The sequence below is a fragment of the Schistocerca gregaria genome, chromosome 2 (assembly GCF_023897955.1).
Source record: "Schistocerca gregaria isolate iqSchGreg1 chromosome 2, iqSchGreg1.2, whole genome shotgun sequence".
Lineage (NCBI taxonomy): Eukaryota > Metazoa > Arthropoda > Insecta > Orthoptera > Acrididae > Schistocerca > Schistocerca gregaria.
The window spans coordinates 39,588,804-39,608,907 of NC_064921.1; the positions used below are offsets into that span (position 1 = coordinate 39,588,804).

At 40.3% G+C, this 20,104-nt stretch overlaps 1 protein-coding gene across 2 annotated transcripts in view; it reads right to left on the reverse strand.

Moving 5' to 3' along the window:
* Nucleotides 1-20,104, reverse strand: part of LOC126336278 (phospholipid-transporting ATPase ABCA3) — a 639,220-nt gene that overhangs the window by 206,267 nt on the left and 412,849 nt on the right. For both annotated transcript variants that reach the window (XM_049999794.1, XM_049999793.1), the window contains exons 22-23: nucleotides 7,917-8,042; nucleotides 7,592-7,795 (exon numbers count right to left, since the gene is read on the reverse strand). In XM_049999794.1, coding sequence (XP_049855751.1) covers nucleotides 7,592-7,795; nucleotides 7,917-8,042 — 330 coding nt within the window. The remainder of the gene's footprint in view (nucleotides 1-7,591; nucleotides 7,796-7,916; nucleotides 8,043-20,104) is intronic.

Below are 20,104 nucleotides of genomic sequence, written 5' to 3' on the forward strand. Positions count from 1 at the left end.
GTCACTTCATTACCTAGGTGGGATGCTAACAGCTGCTTACCCACTGTTTCTAGCACAAATACTCTCCTAGCCTTCTTGATTGATTTATTAACCTTAGTAACCATGGCTCCTATGATATCATGATCACTAATTCCTATGTCTATACTAGGTTGTTGTCTTTTTGTAGGTACAGGATCTAACATATTTACATTGTGTGTGGGCTTTTAAATTAGTTGCTCATGGTAGTTCTCAGGAAACACATGCACAAGTACTTCACAAGACTGTCTGCACCCCTTGCAATGAAGCCATTGATGTCTCAGTCTATACACACTAGGTTTAAGTCACTTCCAACTAATATTGCATGATTTGGCTATTTTTGCACAAGTGGCCATAGACTTCCTTTGAATGACTTAAAAGCTGTCACTTGACCTGATTTCAGCTAGACCTGTTATACATGGCCAGGTAACTTCACTGTCACACTCAAATTTGACTTTCACAGGGAGAATATTTTTGTCAACTGCAATGAACACTCTCTGTCCTAAGGCATCTAATATCTTTCCAATATACAGTCCATGACTGTCTAGATATCTCAGAGCTTTCTGCTTTGAGTTTTGGTCACCTCTCAATCCAAGAATAGTTTCTGTGCAAGACATTTCATGGAAGGCTATAAATCCAGGAACAATTTGCAGATAATCTGACAGTTTACTGATAAAATTTTGGTAGGAAAAGTGCCTTTACTCTAAAAAGGTCCGATTTCATTACCTGCACGTCGTCTGGCGAGCATTTGTCAGAGTACCTCAAACTACCTCAAAATCCTCCTTGTGCAGTTCACAAGTTCTCTGCTGTCCTAATAACTGCTCCCTATTTTTAATGCACTCCTGATGAATGAAGGGGAGTCCTACAATTCTACACCCAATAATGCACATCCAGAAATCTGCAGCCAAGAATGTCACATAGTTTATGAAGCCTTTTGCTGACACCCTCCGCTAGGCTGCAAACCAAAGGACCCCTATCAACTCTGGAAACAATGCTGTAAACTTCGAGCTCTGCTTGCACCCCACACACGAACCAGCACACTTCACCACTTCTGCCACTTGTCTGTAGGAACTGAGGTGCTAAAGTGAGTCACAATTTGCTGGCTACTGCACCCAGCATGCTTGATAGATGCAGGCAGAGCCTCCTCCACATCTCAGATGACACCTCTCGGACAACATGGCTTTCTTTCTTGGCCTGAATGTTATTTCCCTGATGAGCTCCTTAATGGGCCTAATGCTGGAGCACCCAATGACTAGCAAACCTGTACCCCTGTGTGTCCGCTCAGACCCACCTGATGGAACAGCAGCCTGTTTGCTCACATGGTGAACAGTTGAGGCCTGACTGACCCTCTACCTTGAGCTATGCAAACCTGACCGAAGGATGGATCCACTGTGTTGGGTACACTAGGAGGTGCCTCAGCAGCAGAGCACATGAGTGAAAGAAGTGAAAGAGGCAATAACTGTCCTGTGAGACATAGGATTTTCCACACTACTACACCCCACAACACCAGTCTAAACGTGGCTGACCAGAGCCAAAACAGCATTCAGCTGTATACGAACTGTGACCGGCTCCTCCTGCATCCGCAGGCAGCGTGCACACATCCTGCCCATCCTAACAAAACTAACTGAAGAAGTGTACTATAAAAGCACTTGCTACAACTTGTGCCCCAACTGATGTGTCACCAATGGTGACTGATGCCATAATGAGCTGTGTAACTTGACAACTGTGCTGCAGTCTGCCTGACTCTACACCTCGCTCAACATCCTCAACCCAGTGTACTACCTTCTTGGATGTTGACTTCCTCCTCTCTGATGGCTCCATGCACACTTCTGTGCTTCTGTCCACATTAAACCCACCAACCAGGACCAAAACCTGCATTCTGACAGCTGCCATCTCTTCCACATCTAAAAATCACTCCCACACAGACCAGCCACTCGGTAATGGAAAATCTGCAGCAACCAGATCTCGTTCGCCCAGTACGCTACGAGTCCCACAAAATCCTCGTCACAAAAAGGTGCTATCCCCCAGTCCACAAAAGATTTTCCATACTACATTCCCACACACCCCTAATCTTTCCACCACCCCCAAGAACCTGCTACAAATGAGCACCCCCTTTGTCATGTGATACCAACCTGGACTGGAAATCTTTGTCAGGGCTTAGATTATCTATAATCATTCTCTGAAATGAGGTACATCCTATCCGAGATACACCCCAAGTGGTGTTCCATCTCCCATCCAACATCCACAATATCCTTGTCCATCCCTATGCCAATCTCTACCACAACCCGCTGCTATATGGAAGCCCCAGGTGCAAGATCTGCCCAATCCACCCACACAGCACTTCCTATTCCAGTTCTGTTACAGGCTTCTCCTAACTCATCAGAGAACAGGCCACCTGTGGAAGCAGCCATGTCATATTCAACTCTGCTGCAAACATGGCAAAGCTTTTTATACTGGTGTGACTACCAAGCAGCTGCCCACCAAGATGAACGGCAACCACCAAACCTGGCCAAGAGCAAAGTGGGCCATCCTGCGGCAAAACATGCAGCTGAATGGCTGCTTCACAACCCGAGCCATCTGAATCCTCCCCTCCACCACCAGCCTTTCTGAAATGTGGAGATGGAAGTTATCCGTACAACAAATACTCGGCTACTGAAATAATTCCAGCCTCGACATACGGTAACCTACTATCCCCACGCCTCCCTCATCGTGCACAGCTCTCTGCCAATACATCCACTGGTCTTTCCCCCTTCTCTGCTCCTCTCCTTTTCCCCTCCCCATTCTTCCCCCCTCCCTCCTCCGCTTGCCTGGCAGCTTCCTGAAGTTGCCCCTGGCAGCCCGTCCTGCCACCGTATCCACATTGCTGCTTCTGTTCGATGTGACACAGTTGCTTTCTGGCTGGTGCAGTCTTAGATAGCGGACATGTGTGATTTGGGGGCACTTGCTTGTGTGAATGTGTCTGTGTTTTCTTTCTAGAAAAGTCTTTGGCTAAAAGCTCAGTGTACAATGATCTTTCCATTGTGCCTGTATGCAAATCTACATATCATCTTTATGGTGAGTAGCAATCTATCCTTTTCATAAAAAGCAAAATGTGCACACAGACACCTAAACGTACACACCTGTGGTCACACGCATATACGATTGGGTGGTTGTATATGTGACTAAGTGTACTTCTGCTAGAGAAAGAGCAAAAGCTCAAAACCTAGTCTGAATAATGTTTTCTACTGCATGTTTCTATGCACCAAACGTCAGTCAGCTGTAGGTGAGGAGTTGCATTTCTGTTATTTTATAGACACTTCACTTAATGTTACAAGAGACCTACTAATAACTGTCTGTGGTTGCTAAAGTACTGACTAAAGTACAAAAGCAGAAGATTGTGTTTATTAAAATGATATTTATTTTAATGTATATGAGGTATTTGCTTCTTGTGTGTCCATTCTAGTGACTGGAGGAAGGAAAGCAATTGAGAAAATTTACCTTGACCAATAAATCATTTTCATGAAAATAAGGAGTGGAAGCTTTAAAAGGGCAGGGTAGGACAGCAGACACAAAAGCTCATCAGTAGACATGTAGTGTATGTTGTTGTTGTTGGGTTTCAGTCCTGAGACTGGTTTGATGCAGCTCTCCATGCTACTTTATCCTGTGGAAGCTTCTTCATCTCCCATTACCTACTGCAACCTACATCCTTCTGAATCTGCTTAGTGTATTCATCTCTTGGTCTCCCTCTATGATTTTTACCGTCCACGCTGCCCTCCAATACTAAATTGGTGATCCCTTGATGCCTCAGAACATGTCCTACCAACCGATCCCTTCTTCTAGACAAGTTGTGCCAGAAACTTCTCTTCTCCCCAATCCCATTCAATACCTCCTCATTAGTTATGTGATCTACCCATCTAATCTTCAGCATTCTTCTGTAGTACCACATTTCGAAAGCTTCTATTCACTTCTTGTCGAAACTAGTTATCGTCCATGTTTCACTTCCATACATGGTTACGCTCCATACAAATACTTTCAGAAACGACTTCCTGGTACGTAAATCTATACTCGATGTTAACAAATTTCTCTTCTTCAGAAACGCTTTCCTTGCCATTGGCTGTCTACATTTTATATCCTCTCTACTTCGACCATCGTCAGTTATTTTGCTCCCCAAGTAGCAAAACTCCCTTACTACTTTAAGTGTCTCATTTCCTAATCTAATTCCCTCAGCATCACCCAACTTAATTCGACTGCACTCCATTATCCTTGTTTTGCTTTTGTTGATGTTCATCTTATATTCTCCTTTCAAGACACTATCCACCCATTCAACTGCTCTTCCAAGTCCTTTGCTGTCTCTGACAGAATTACAATGTCATTGGTGAACCTCAAAGTTTTTATTTCTACTGCAGGAATTTTGTAAGGGGGCTATGCTACAGACTGAACGCTGAAAGGCATAATCAGTCTTAAATGATGATGATGATGATTACCTTTACTGCTTGCTAAATATACAGATTGAATAACATTGGGGAGAGGCTACAACCATGTGTCACTCCCTTCCCAACCACTGCTTCCCTTTCATGTCCCTCGACTCTTATAACTGCTATCTCCTTTCTGTACAAATTGTAAATAGCCTTTTGCTCCCTGTATTTTACCCCTGCCACCTTCAGAATTTGAAAGAGAGTATTCCAGTCAACATTGTCAAAAGCTTTCTCTAAGTCTACAAATGCTAGAAACGTAGGTTTGCCTTTCATTAATATAGCTTCTAAGATAAGTCATAGGGTCAGTATTGCCTCACGTGTTCCAACATTTCTACGGTATCCAAACTGATCTTCCCCGAGGTCGGCTTCTACCAGTTTTTTCATTCATCTGTACAGAATTTGCATCAGTATTTTGCACCAGTGACTTATTAAACTGATTTTTCGGTAATTTTCACATCTGTTAGCACCAGCTTTCTTTGGGATTGGATTATTATATTCTTCTTGAAGTCTGAGGGTATTTCATCTGTCTCATACATCTTGCTCAACATATGGTAGAGTTTTGTCAGGACTGTCTCTCCCATAGGCTGTCAGTAATTCTAATGGAATGTTGTCTACTCCCGGGTCCTTCTTTCGACGCAGGTCTTTCAGTGCTCTGTCAAACTCTTCACGCAGTATCTTATCTGCCATTTCGTCTTCATCTACATCCTCTTCCATTTCCATAGTATTGTCCTCAAGTACATCGCCCATGTATAAACCCTCTATATACTCCTTCCACCTTTCCGCCTTCCCTTCTCTGCTTAGAACTGGGTTTCCATCTGAGTTCTTGATATTCATACAAGTGGTTCTCTTCTCTCCAAAGGTCTCTTTAATGTTCCTGTAGGCAGTATCTATCTTACCCCTAGTGAGATAAGCCTCTACATCCCTACATTTGTCCTCTAGCCATCCCTGCCTACCCATTTTGCACTTCCTGTCGATCTCGTTTTTGAGATGTTTGTATTCCTGTTTGCCTGCTACATTTACTGCGTTTTTATATTTTCTCCTTTCATCAATTAAATTCAATATTTCTTCTTTTACCCAAGGATTTCTACTAGCCCTCGTCTTTTTACCTACTTGATCCTCTGCTGCCTTCACTACTTCATCCCTCAAAGCTACCCATTCTTCTTCTACTGTATTTCTTTCCCCCATTCCTGTCAATTGTTCCCTATTGCTCTCCCTGAAACTCTGTACAACCTCTGGTTTAGTCAGTTTATCCAGGCCCCATCTCCTTAAATTCCCACCTTTTTGCAATTTCTTCAGTTTTAATCTACAGTTCATAACCAATAGATTGTGGTCAGAGTCCACATCTGCCCCTGGAAATGTCTTACAATTTAAATCCTGATTCCTAAACCTCTGTCTTACCATTACATAATCTATCTGAAACGTGTCAGTATCTCCTGGCTTCTTCCATGTATACAGCCTCCTTTTATGATTCTTGAACCAAGTGTTAGCTTTGATTAAGTTGTGCTCTGTGCAAAATGATACCAGGCGGCTTCCTCTTTCATTTCTTAGCGCCAATCCATATTCACCTACTATGTTTCCTTCTCTCCCTTTTCCTACTGACGAATTCCAGTCACCCATGACTATTAAATTTTCGTCTCCGTTCACTATCTGAATAATTTCTTTTATTTCATCATATATTTCTTCAATTTCTTCGCCATCTGCAGAGCTAGTTCGCATATAAACTTGTACTACTGTAGTAGGCGTGGGCTTCATGTCTACCTTGGCCACAATAATGCGTTCACTGTGCTGTTTGTAGTAGCTTACCCACACTCCTATTTTTTTATTCATTATTAAACCGACTCTTGCATTCCCCTATTTGATTTTGTATTTATAACCCTGTATCCCCTGACCAAAAGTCTCGTTCCTCCTGCCACCGAACTTCACTGATTCCTACTATATCTAACTTTAACCTATCCATTTCCCTTTTTAAATTTTCTAACCTACCTACTCGATTAAGGGATGTGACATTCCACGCTACGATCCGTAGAATGCCAGTTTTTTCTTCTCCTGATAACGACGTCCTCCTGAGTAATCCCCGCCTGGAGATCCGAATGGGGGACTATTTTACCTCCGGAATATTTTACCCATGAGAATGCCATCATCATTTAACCATACAGTAAAGCTGCTTGCCCTGGGGAAAAATTACAGCTGTAGTTTCCCCTTGCTTTCAGCCATTCGCAGTACCAGCACAGCAAGGCCGTTTTGGTTAGTGTTACAAGGCCAGATCAGTCAATCATCCAGACTGTTGCCCCTGCAACTACTGAAAAGGCTGCTACCCCTGTTCAGGAACCACACATTTGTCTGGCCTCTCAACAGATAACTCACCATTGTGGTTGCACCTACAGTACGGCTATCTGTATCACTGAGGCACACAAGTCTCTCCACCAATGGCAAGGCCCATGGTTCTTGGGGGGGGGGGGGGGGGGTATGATTGCTCCATTAATAGGGGAGCTCTGTTTCCTGTAGGTTATCAGGCAGAACACACCTTATGTATGGGATATGATGTTTCTGTGTTTTGTTTTTCACTCTTTTAACTCATAAAATCATGTATTAAAAACAAATAAATTGATCATCCTTACCAATCAAAGTGAAATCATAGTCATCACTGTGTTTAAACAATGAAAAATCCAGGATGGAATAATGACAATGTTATGAGAAGAATAATTGCTACTCCCCATATGGTGGAGATGCTGAGTTGCAAATAGGCACAACAAAAAGACACACACACACGAACTTGACCACAGTCTGGCTGCCAACCTCAGACTGGTGGATGTCTGTGCTTGTGTTGTCTAATTCTGTTGAAGGCTTGTTTGGCCGAAAACTTTGTTTGACACTCTTTTTGTTCTGCCTATCTGTGTTGAAGGCTTGTTTGGCTGAAAATTTAGTTTGACACTCTTTTTGTTGTGCCTATCTGCGACTCAGTATCCGCTATATGATGAGTAGCAACTATCCTTTTTATAATACTGCCATTATTGTGTTTCACATTTGGCAAAACAAACACACAAAAATATAGATATGACTAAGCTAATTAGGGACTTTTGGAAATAAATACCAACAAACTGACTAAAAGAATGAAAACTCACCTTTGCAACAAGGATTTGGGAAAATGAAACAGACCTCTTTCATCATACTACATTTTGATAGGTAGTTCTGATTAGTATACATATTTACAATGGTCTTGCTGAAGGAATAATGGGGAATAATAAGCAGTATCCAATCAATAATCTGTGCCGCTTCTTTCGAGTTTAGGGAATCCAGTATTTCAACTATCATGAAGCCTGCCACACCTAAAATGAAGTAAATTTTATAAACACAGCTCTAATTTCATTTAATTTTCAAAGAAAGAAAGCAGCCACATTATTATTCAACTAATATGTGAAGTTTTAGGCACATATGGTCCTACTGTACCTGTAAATATGAAGATCATTGTCAGTCTGCTATACCCAGTTGGTGGAACAGTAAACAAGTACGACACAAGGTAGATCAGTGGTAACATTGCCCATGCAAACAGCACCAGCATTAACACAATCCTTCCTGCAACATAAAAATTAAAAGTAATCAGGATTAAGACTGAAAACTTGCAATTTTATAGGCATTAATCACAGTATTCCTGTTTATCTATAAAGAAAATTAAATTATGTATTGCAGCCATTCATCCTCAGTTGCTGCTTCAATTATTGTTATCGCGTAGATAATTAAAATTCTTTTTCCATGGGATAATTTATTTGTGCCTAACCAAACATGTTTCACCTAGGCATCATCAGTTATATTCATATATGTGTTACTCGGTACATATTGGATGCTCACAGTACAGGTTCACCCATCACCTGGAAACCAGCAGTGTTCACACATAGAACTTGCAGAATAAACAGAGGTACACAATAAAGACAGGAAAATACCACTGATGGTGCCTTGCGTAAATAGGTGAAAGATGTTTGGTTAGACACAAACGAACTGACACAAACGAACCATTCAGTTACAAAAGAAAGATTACCTCTCATTTAATCTGCATCATAAACATATGTAATTAAGTTAGGTTGTGTACTTTTCATTGGAAATATAAGTTCACAGCTACAGTTAATTGGTTTTACTTTGTTAGCTACCTTTTGCCCTATTGTGATCAGTTTGAGCCACAACCCCATTCTCAAAAGCTTCTTTATAAAAATAATAAATAAAGAGTGAGCCTCAATGAAAAGGTTAAAAATTTGTTAAATTAAAACATAACAGTACCATGCTGCCATTAATTTATATAACACACAATACAAGATCAAGCCCTACAAAACATAAAGTGTTGCTTAGGTTACAAATAGGTATGCAATCTGCAAGCAAATAGCTATCCTTTGTCACAGGAATAAAACAATCATGTTGCTCTAAGAAGGAATAACAACTATAGACCATAGAATCTGAATAAACATATAGTCAACATTTGTTGTTCAGAGCAAAGCTTCTCAGAGACATCTAACATCTATGCAGCAAGACAGTAGAAAACTGCAAAATGAGTATTATCTCCTCAATTAACATTGAGTTTAGGACAGGATGGTTTGGAAAGTGGCGGGGTCAACAAATTACGAGGTGTAACATTTTGGCATACAGTACACTAAGAATTAAATGTTTATGCAGAACAACACTGCCAAACACGGAATTACATACAAAGTTAATCAAAACTACACAGGTTACTGGATACTGCAGAATGAAGTAAAATAACTGTTTATTGTGTCACCATTCTAGTGGTTTGTGGTCTGTCATCACAGACTTCAAGATTATATAAGTGACCATGAAGGAAAATAGCAAATCCTATTAAAACTTTTGATAGTTACATGAGAACTTGGAGACAAATGATTGAAAGTGTACAGGTAGCAACCCAATTTGTAGTTGAGGCATTGTTCAGTTGATAGCAAGATTAAAAACAGACCGAGCTAGTACAAAACATACACAAATTATGGCAACATTGTTTCAGTCAAATACAAATTTCTTGTAGAATCATTCAAAGAAAGTATGTGTTCAGTACCATGAAAGCACTTCTATGGATGTGACTTTATTATCAAGTGTAGAATAGGACCTCTATCGACTCACCAGAGATAGCATGGGCACACAGTCTTGTGAAGTAGTTTTGAACATGTTTTCCAAAAACTGTCTTGAGCAACTAGCTTGACAGCCCACATGCTGTGGTCTTTTTAGACTTGTAGCTACTCTGAGTTTATTGACATTGTCAGTATAGAGGCAGGGATTGATCATGATGTCCTCAAAGTGGCAAATGTTACTTAAGTTAATAAATCCATCGACACTAGCAAAATGTTAATGCTGGAAACAGCAAATAAGCAAATCTTAGAATACTTATTAGTGAATGTACATCATTAGTTCCAACACCATAGTTGCAGAGAATTTACAGGCAAAGTTTAAATTGATTGAAAGTCAGGTACTGGAGAGGTACGTGCCATGTAACTGGGTTAATAATGCAAAGGAAGCAGTTTCAAAAAGAATGCAGAAGTGTAAAGGAAGCTAATAGACATTCTTCATCATCATTAGTGTTCTGTCAAAAGGCAGGTTTTCACATGGTAGTTCTCCATGCTATCCAGTTTTCTGCCATCCTCTTCAGATCCACATAATTTCCTCTTCCCTTTATGTCATGTATCATCTTGTATCTCCTTCTTCAATCTTCTCCCACAAACCAGTCCTTTCAAAGCATCTGCTAGCAAGCAATCCCTTCTCAATTAATGTCCCAACCAGTTCATTTTCCTTTCTCTTATAACCTTCAGGAGACACCCTTTCTCACCAACCCTTTCCAATACTCTTTCATTACTCACTCATATCCATCCAGCACAACCTCTCCATTCTCCTCCACATCCACATCTCAAATGCTTCTAGCCTTTTTTTATCCTCTCGTCTCAGTGTTCATGTTTCTGCCCCATATAGTGCCAGACCTTTATCTAATTTGCCACATAACAGTCTCCTCTTTCTGTTGAATGCCTCCTTTGCTATGGAAATTCAAGTTTTCACCTCCTGGTGACGTCTCAAGTCTTCAGTTATTGTGCTTCCAAGATGTTTACATGCATTTACCTGGCTAATGGTAGCTCGTCCTATTTAAATACTGGACATTCTGGAATCTTGTATTGATGACCATACTCTTTGTTTTTGCTGTGTTTATTTGCATTCCATATTCCACACAAGTTTCATTCAGCTGTTTCAGCGTGTTATTCACTGTCTGCTCACTTTCTGCCACTAATACCATGCCATCAGAAGATGTTATATATTCTGTTCTCTTTTCACCAATACACATTCCTTTTTTCCCATCTAAGCCTTTTGCAATAATCTGTCCAAGGTATGTGTTAAACAACAGTGGGGAAAGGGAACAACTTTGTCTAACACCTCATCCAATGCTGCTTCCTTCTACATTTCATTTCCAATCCTTACCCTCACTTTCTGGTGTAAATACAGTTTTTATATCAGTCGTCTCTCTTTCCAATGTAGCCCTTTTCTCGTCAAAATGTCCATCAGCTTGTTCCACTGAACTCTGTCAAAAGCCTTTCTAAATCTATAAAAACTGCAAAGATTTTCCTACCTTTTTCCATATTCTTTCCCCTATAGTTCTTAACTGTCCAAGAGCATCTCTTGTTCCTTTTCCTATTCTAAATCCGAAGTGCTCCTATGCAGTCCCTCTATCCAGCTTGCCATATAGCCTTCTATTCAACACTGTAGCTGTCGCGCAGAGTGGCCACGTGGTTTGAGGCGTGATATCATGGATTGCACAGTCCCTCCTGCCAGAGGTTTGAGTCCTCCCTCAAGCATGGGTGTGTGTCGTTCTTAGCATAAGTTAGTTTAAGTAGTGTGTAAGTCTGGGGACCAATGACCTCAGCAGTTTGGTCCCTTATGAATTCACATTCATTTGAACACTTTAGCTGAAAGAGAAAAATTAGAGTGATGGTCCCATGCTCTTCAAATTTTTTAGTGTTTCTCTTTTTCTCTATTGGTATCATAACTGTTGCAAGGAAGTCCTCAGACCATTCCCCTTTGTCATATCATTACAGAGGCAGACTATTTCTTTTCTTGCCTTGTTTCCCAGACTATTCAACAGTTTTGCTGGCAAATCATCAATTCCACATGCCTTCTTATTCTTCATCTCCTTCAGCGCTTTTTCGACTTCTGCTTCCAAGATGGTGAATCCCTTTCCATTTTCCGGCACCTATTGCTCCTCCTCAGGGGCACCGCCTTAATGTAGCACTGTCCATCTAGGTGAGAGATTTGCGTGCTCTGGATCTGGAATGCTATGCCGTCAGTAGCTTAGTTACCAGAAGCGTCACCCAAGCCAGACAGGCCAAAGGGAGGAGTCAAGACAAAGTGTGTCCCACAATGGCCCATTGCTCCCCATTTCCTACCTCAAACCTGTCCACACCATGTCCTTTTCCTGTCATTTCTTGTTATACAAGGTGTGATTGGAAAGTTTTAAGAATGAACTTGTTATTGTACAATGGTGGTATTTACATGCTACTATGATGCATCTCCTTCAAAATAGTCCCTTCCTGACTGAAAGCACTGACTCCAATGGTGTTTCCACTTTTGGAAACATTCCTGGAATTTTTTTTCCTGGAAGTGTGTTATGGACGCTCTATGTATTTTCCCGGATGTCTTCAGTCGAGTCAAATCACTTCCCTTTCCGTGAAAATTTCAGTTTTGGAAACAGAAAGAAGTCTGCAGGGGCCAAATCAAGGGGAATATGGTGGTTGTGGAAGCACAGGAATTTTGAATTTGGCCAAAAATTCAACGATGGAGAAGGCACGATGAGTCGGAGCAGCATTTTCATGGTGTAGCACCCAACTCCTGTCTTTCCACAATGCAGGCCTTTTCTTCTGCACCTTTTCACACAAATGCTCAAGGACACATTTTAAGTATTCCTGCTTAATTGTCTGTCCTCCAGGGGCAAATTCATGATGCACAATATGGTAGAATCGAAAAAAGTCACCAACATTGTCTTCACCTTCGACCGACTTTGCCGTGCTTTTTTCGGTCGTGGTGAACCTGGAGTCTTCCACTGTGAAGACTGCATGTTCAGATCTTCAACTGCACAGAAACTTAAGTTCATCAGCCATCTCCCTAATTGTAAGTCTACAATCAGAGCACACTAAGTCGTGAACTTCCACAACATTTTCATTCATTTTTGAGGTGGAGGGACCGACCAGACTGTGATTCATTTTCATACGATTCATGGCCATTTTTAAATCTCTTGAACCAGACAAAAACATTTGAATGGCTCATACAGTTATCTCCAAAAACTGTTTTTAATAGTTCATAAGTCTCAGAAGCTCTGTTCCCAGTTTTCAAACAAAATTTCACACAATTTCGTTGGTCCATTTTTATGTCCATTTCCATGTAGACACAATCTGGCAACAAGCCCTAATAGACCCACACTCAACCAGCTGCCACAACGAACTGAATAAAGGAAACGCAGTTTCCTTTCAGAGGGTGTTCAAGGACATGACAATGACTCACTCCCCACCCTCTGTGTACCTGCCTGCCACGCCAGTAAGCAATAGTTTCCACTCACACCTCATATGTATAAGAGCTCAATGGCAGTGACAGTGGAGAAAAAGTCTTTCACAGCAGTGAAGCTGGTGGAAGAGGCACCTTTTCTCTTTGGGTGCAAAAAGACTACAAGTAGGGACTGTACCCCAGAGGAACAGTTACAGACAGCAACTGACTCATAGTGAGTGGCTGATTTTAGGCTGGGCAACCTACTGCCTATATGGAAAGTAACAGGAAACTACCACATTACATTCCCAAGCAATACATGGTATGTCACTCCATGTGAAAGATTTCACAGTTAAAACTTTTCCTCATTCGGATCTCTAGGAGGGGAACACATTGAGAGTAGACAAGGTATGTGAGGACACTACTGCAAGCAGGAAAGCTAGAGAATGAAAACAGGAGATAAAAAGGAAAAGATTAGATGCCCTTGGTTTGTGTGAAATGAGATGGGGAGAGAATGGGGAATAGAAAGTGGAGATTATAAGCTCTTGTACGCAGGGGAAATCAAGAGTGGTGAAAACGTAGAAGGAATATTGATAGGGCAAAAGCTGAAAAATAAGGTAATGAAGGTACAATATATTGATGGAAGGCTGATGATGATACAACTGAAAGGTAGTTTGAAAGATCTACTGTTAATACTGGTATAATGCCAACTAGGCAGCATAGAGATGAGGAAGTGGAAGAATATTATAAGAAAATACAAGAACTCGTTGAGACAAAAAATAGAAATGCCTGCAGTATCATCATGGGGGATTGGAATGCAGTGGTGGGTGAAGGAATAGATGAAGATACAGTAGGAAAATTTGGATTAGGAATAAGAAATAAAAGAGGTAAATGACTAATTAGTGTCTGTAAAGAAATTTCATTAGCAGTGGGTAATACATAATTTGAACACCACAAAAGGAGACATTACACATATATATCAAATTTGAATAGGGAAAGATATTGGTTGGACTACATCCTGATACAAAATGGATTTAGGAACTGTTTGAAAAACGCCAAAGCTTATCCAGGAGCAGATATAAATTCAGACCACAACGTAGTAGTGGGAGAAATACAAATGAAGTTGAAAAAAGTCTGGACAGGTAAAGCAAAAGAAAGACTAAACATAGGAAGATACAAAAAGATATGAAAGGCATTAGATTTGGAAATCAGATTTATGGAAAAATGGGAAAGAGGTAGTGTTGATGAAAGTGTTAATGACAAAAGGATAAAAATGAGGGAAGGACTCATGGACTCTGCCAAAGAAGTACTAGGAATTAGATTATCCGATGAAAGAATGGATAACAGAAGACATGTTGAACAAGATGGAAGAGTGGAGCAAGTGGAAAAATGTAGAAAGTGAAAGAGGCAAAATAGGTACAGGAAACAATAATGAATCAAGAAGAGAAACTGAAGAAGCAAGGGAAAAATGGATGAATAAAATGCAGCAAAATAGAGAAAATGGAGAAAGAGGGAAAATATGAAATGATGTATAGACTGCCTAGTGAGATAGTTTTTTTAATGTGAAAGAAAGAGGAATAACATGGAGAAAGAATGAGCAGATGGTATTCTATCAGAAAAACCCCATGAGGTTTTGAACAGATGGCAAGAATATATTGAATGTCTGTATAAGGGGGATGAAATACAAAGCGAAATTAAGGTGGAAGTAGACATTCAAGTGTCTACAAAAAGATCAATATGTGATGCATACAACAACTCTCACTTTCATAAGTTTGTAAATTATTTTGCCACAAGCCCAAGAAAATTCAAGTCCTATGTAAAATCAACAAGTGTTGACAAGCCAGGTGTGACTAGAAGGTAGCAAAAGCTCAAGTTTTAAATTTTGCATTTAAAAAATAATTCCTGATGCAAGGTTGTGCAGCCATACCATTGTCTGACCATCACACAGACTCCACTGGGTGATATAGAAATAAGTAAACCATGGCAGTGAGAAGCATCTGAAAGAGTTTAAGACAAATTTGTCACTAGGGCTGGATGGGATCCCCATTCAGTTTTACAGAGAGTACTCTAAAGCATTCTCTTACTTAGCTTGCATTTATCATGTGACTGGAAAAAAGGCGGTGATTCCTGTATATGAGATGGATAACAGATTGGTAATGCAAAATTACAAACCAATATCCTTAACATTGGCTTGCGGCAGTATTCCTGAACATTTTTTAAGTTTAAATATAACAAATTTATTTGAGACATAAAAGATTATATCCAGAAATTGACATATTTAGAATGCATCACTGCTGTGAAACTCAGTTTTCTCTTTCCTTGCACGATATTCCATGATCCTCAATTACCAGGAAGTGTTTCACACAGTGCTCCATTGCACACTGTTAATAAAGGTTTGAAGTTCTGGTAAGATACATGAGAGGCCCGAATGCTTCTTAAGGAATAGACTCTGTACATTGTCCTGAACAATGAGTGCTCATAGACTCCCCCTCCCTCCCCCCCCCCCCCTCTCTCTCTCTCTCTCTCTCTCTCTCTCTCTCTCTCTCTCTCTCTCTCTCTCTCTCTCTCTCTCTATCTCACACGCACACACACACACACACACACACACACACACACACACACACACACACACACACACGCGCTTCTTAAGGAATAGACTCAGTACATTGTCCTGAACAATGAGTGCTCATACACTGCCCCCCCCCCCCCCCCCCCAATCCTCTCTCTCTCTCACACACACACACACACACACAGAGAGAGAGAGAGAGAGAGAGAGAGAGAGAGAGAGAGAGAGGAAGGGAGAGAGAGAGAGAGAGAGAGAGGGGGAGGAATTGCCTCCCTCCTCCTATTCGTATTTACCAAGGGTTAGTTACTTAGTTATATCCATGTTTCCATGGTAGTTTGTGAATGAACAATTAATTGGCCGGACTCAAAAGATCCAAGAGATCCATCCACACTTCAACAGTTTAAGTATCTCCTGTGAGCTTGAGGATATAGAAATAGTGTATGTTTTTGTCATGCCTGTATGCCACTCAATGCCTCCTGTATGTGATGAGTAGCAATTCTGCCCTTTCCTTATTGTTGTTATTGTATCCTGCACTTCCCTCCATTGATATATTTGTGTGTGTTTATATTATTGTATTTGCATATATTATTTAAATAATAATCCGTGTATTATTTTAATCACTGGTTTGATATAGCATGTAACAAATGTGAATTTACTTCCCACAGCTCTGTCGCAATCAAAACTATGTTCTCTTTCTCTCAATCCTTTCATCCTCTAGTCTCTATTCCCCCCCCCCCCCCCCCCCCACCCTGCCCACCACTGTCTCTCTCGGCTATACACATACACTTACACACACTCAATTATAAACATAAAAGAGCATCAAAAAGTAAGGTTTTCCAATAAATTTTACCACTGTTTGCAACATTATTATTTAATTTATTCTCCACTTTAAATGTTTTCAGCAAACCGTCGTGATTGCTTGTATGTCTACAAAATATCTGTATTAAGTTACGTCAAGTTAATAGAAAACAAATATGTGACTGTTTAAGATATTTCCACTTTTTTGTTCATATGCCCAACCAAAGATCTCCATAATACTTTTAGATCTGTTATAAAATAGTATTCTGTTTTATGTTCTTTGCGCTTACTGGATTCTAGACACAATCTCTGTTCTATTTAGTGTTTACAAAGTATGAAGGTATAACCACCAGAGGTGTTTTTATTTTTCCATTTGTATTTTATATTTAGATTTGTATTTTTATATTTAGATTTGTATTTATACTTTTACATTTATATTTTTATTCATCCCCTCTGTAAAATGCCTGTGGGCAACGTAGTTAAACAATGTTTTGTTTTTGTCTCATTCCACTAGAGAGTGACACAGGTTACCCAAAAACAATGATATGGCACATATGTGTCATACTAATCACATAAATCTACCTGACAATAGAGGCTTAAACCTCTTAAATGTGTCAAATAAATAAATAAATTATAACAATTAATAGTAATTGTGGTATTTCATTAGATATTAATAACAGTAATGGTAAAACCTACTTAACAATATTCACAGTTAAAACACAATACAGTTGTTGTTGTGGTCTTCAGTTCAGAGACTGGTTTGATGTAGCTCTCCATGCTACTCTATCCTGTGCAAGCTTCTTCATCTCCCAATACCTACTGCAGCCTACATCCTTCTGAATCTGCTTAGTGTATTCATCTCTTGGTCTCCATCTACGATTTTTACCCTCCACACTACCCTCCAATACTAAATTTGTGATCCCTCGAAGTCTCAGAACATGTCCTACGAAATGATCCCTTCTTCTGGTCAAGTTTTGCCACAAACTCCTCTTGTCCCCAATTCTATTCAACACCTCCTCATCAGTTATGTGATCTACCCATCTAATCTTCAGCATTCCTCTGTAGCACCACATTTCGAAAGCTTCTATTCTCTTCTTGTCCAAACTATTGATCGCCCATGTTTCACTTCCATACATGGCTACACCCAATTCAAATACTTTCAGAAACGGCTTCCTGACATTTAGGTCTATAATCGATGTTAACAAATTTTTCTTCTTCAGAAAACTTTCCTTGCCATTGGCAGTCTACATTTTATATCCTCTCTACTTCGACCATCATCAATTATTTTGCTCCCCAAGTAGCAAAACTCCTTTACTACTTTAAGTGTCTCATTTCCTAATCTAATTCCACTGACATCACCCAACTTAATTTGACTACATTCCATTATTCTTGTTTTGCTTTTGTTGATGTTTATCTTACACCCTCCTTTCAAGACACTGTCCATTCCGTTCAACTGCTCTTCCAAATCCTTTGCTGTGTCTGAGAGAATTACAATGTCATTGGCGAACCTCAGAAAGTTTTTATTTCTTCTCCATGGGTTTTAACACCTACTCCGAACTTTTCTTTTGTTTCCTTTATTCCTTGTTCAATATACAGATTGAATAACATCGGGGATAGGCTACAACCCTGTCTCACTCCATTCCCAACCACTGCTTCCCTTTCATACCCCTCGACTCTTATAACTGCCATCTGCTTTCTGTACAAATTGTAAATAGCCTTCCGCTCCCTGTATTTTACCCCTGCCACCTTCAGAATTTGAAAGAGAGTATTCCAATAAACATAGTCAAAAGCTTTCTCTAAGTCTACAGATGCTAGAAATGTAGGTTTGCCTTTCCTTAATCTTTCTTCTAAGGTAAGTCATAGGGTCAGTATTGCCTCACGTGTTCCAACATTTCTACGGAATCAAAACTTATCTTCCCCGAGGTCGGCTTCTACCAATTTTTCCATTCGTCTGTAAAGAATTCGTGTTTGTATTTTGCAGCTGTGACTTATTAAACTGATAGTTCGGTAATTTTCACATCTGTCAACACCTGCTTTATTTGAGATTGGAATTATTATATTGTTCTTGAAGGCTGAATGTATTTCACCTGTCTCATACATCTTGCTCACCAGATGGTAGAGTTTTGTCAGGACTGCCTCTCCCAAGGCTGTTAGTAGTTCTAATGGAATGTTGTCTTCTCCCGGGGGCCTTTACACCCTTACATTTGTGCTCTAGACATCCCCACTTAGCCATTTTGCGCTGCCTGTCGATATAATTTTTGATACGATTGTATTCCTTTTTGTCTGCTTCATTTACTGCATTTTTATATTTTCTCCTTTCATCAGTTAAATTCAATATTTCTTCTGTTACCCAAGGGTTTATACTAGCCCTCATCTTTTACCTATTTGGTCCTCTGCTGCCTTCACTATCTCATCCATTAAAGCTACCCATTCTTCTTCTGCTGTATTTCTTTCCCCGATTCCGGTCAATTGTTCCCTGAAACTCTGTACAACCTCTGGTTTAGTCAGTTTATCCAGGTCCCATCTCCTTAAATTCCCACCTTTTTGCAGTTTCTTCAGTTTTAATCTATAGTTCATAACCAATAGATTGTGGTCAGAGTTCACATCTGCCCCTGGAAATGTCTTACAATTTAAAACCTGGTTCCTAAATCTCTGTCTTACCATTATATAATCTATCTGATACCTTTTAGTATCTCCAGGGTTCTTCCATGTATACAACCTCCTTTCATGATTCTTAAACCAAGTGTTAGCTATGATATAGTTATGCTCTGAGCAAAATTCTACCAGGCGGCTTCCTCTTTCATTTCTTAGTGCCAATCCATATTCACCTACTATGTTTCCTTCTCTCCCTTTATGTATTCTTGAATTCCAGTCTCCCGTGACTATTAAATTTTCGTCTCCCTACACTACCTGAATAATTTCTTTTATCTCATCATACGTTTCATCAATTTCTTCATCATCTGCAGAGCTAATTGGCATATAAACTTCTACTACTGCAGTAGGTGCGGGCTTTTTGTCTATCTTGGCCACAATAATGCGTTCACTATGCTGTTTGTAGTAGCTTACCCGCATTTCTATTTTCCTATTCTTTATTAAACCTGCTCCTGCATTACCCCCATTTGATTTTGTGTTTATAGCCCTTTAGTCACCTGACCAGAAGTCTAGTTCCTCCTGCCACCGAACTTCTGTAATTCCCACTATATCTAACTTTAACCTATCCATTTCCCTTTTTAAATTTTCTAACCTACCTGCCGGATTAAGGGATCTGACATTCCATGCTCCGATCCGTAGAACGCCAGTTTTCTTTCTCCTCATAACGACGTCCTCCTGAGTAGTCCCTGCCCGGAGATCCGAATGGGGGACTATTTTACCTCCGGAATATTTTACCCAAGAGGATGCCATCATCATTTAATCATACAGTAAAGCCGCATGCCCTGGGGAAAAATTATGGCTGTAGTTTCCCCTTGCTTTCAGCCGTTCGCAGTACCAGAACATCAAGGCCATTTTGATTAGTGTTACAAGGCCAGATCAGTCAATCATCCACACTGTTGCCCCTGCAACTACTGAAAAAGCTGCTGGCCCTCTTCAGGAACCACAAGTTTGTCTGGCCTCTCAACAGATACCTCTCTGTTGTGGTTGCACCTATGGTACGGCACGCAAGCCTCCCCACCAACGGCAAGGTCCAAGGTTCATGGGGGGAGAAGTACAAATACTTCCCATATAACCTATGCACCTCTCTCTAGAGTTCAGAATGGAAATCTACATTCTG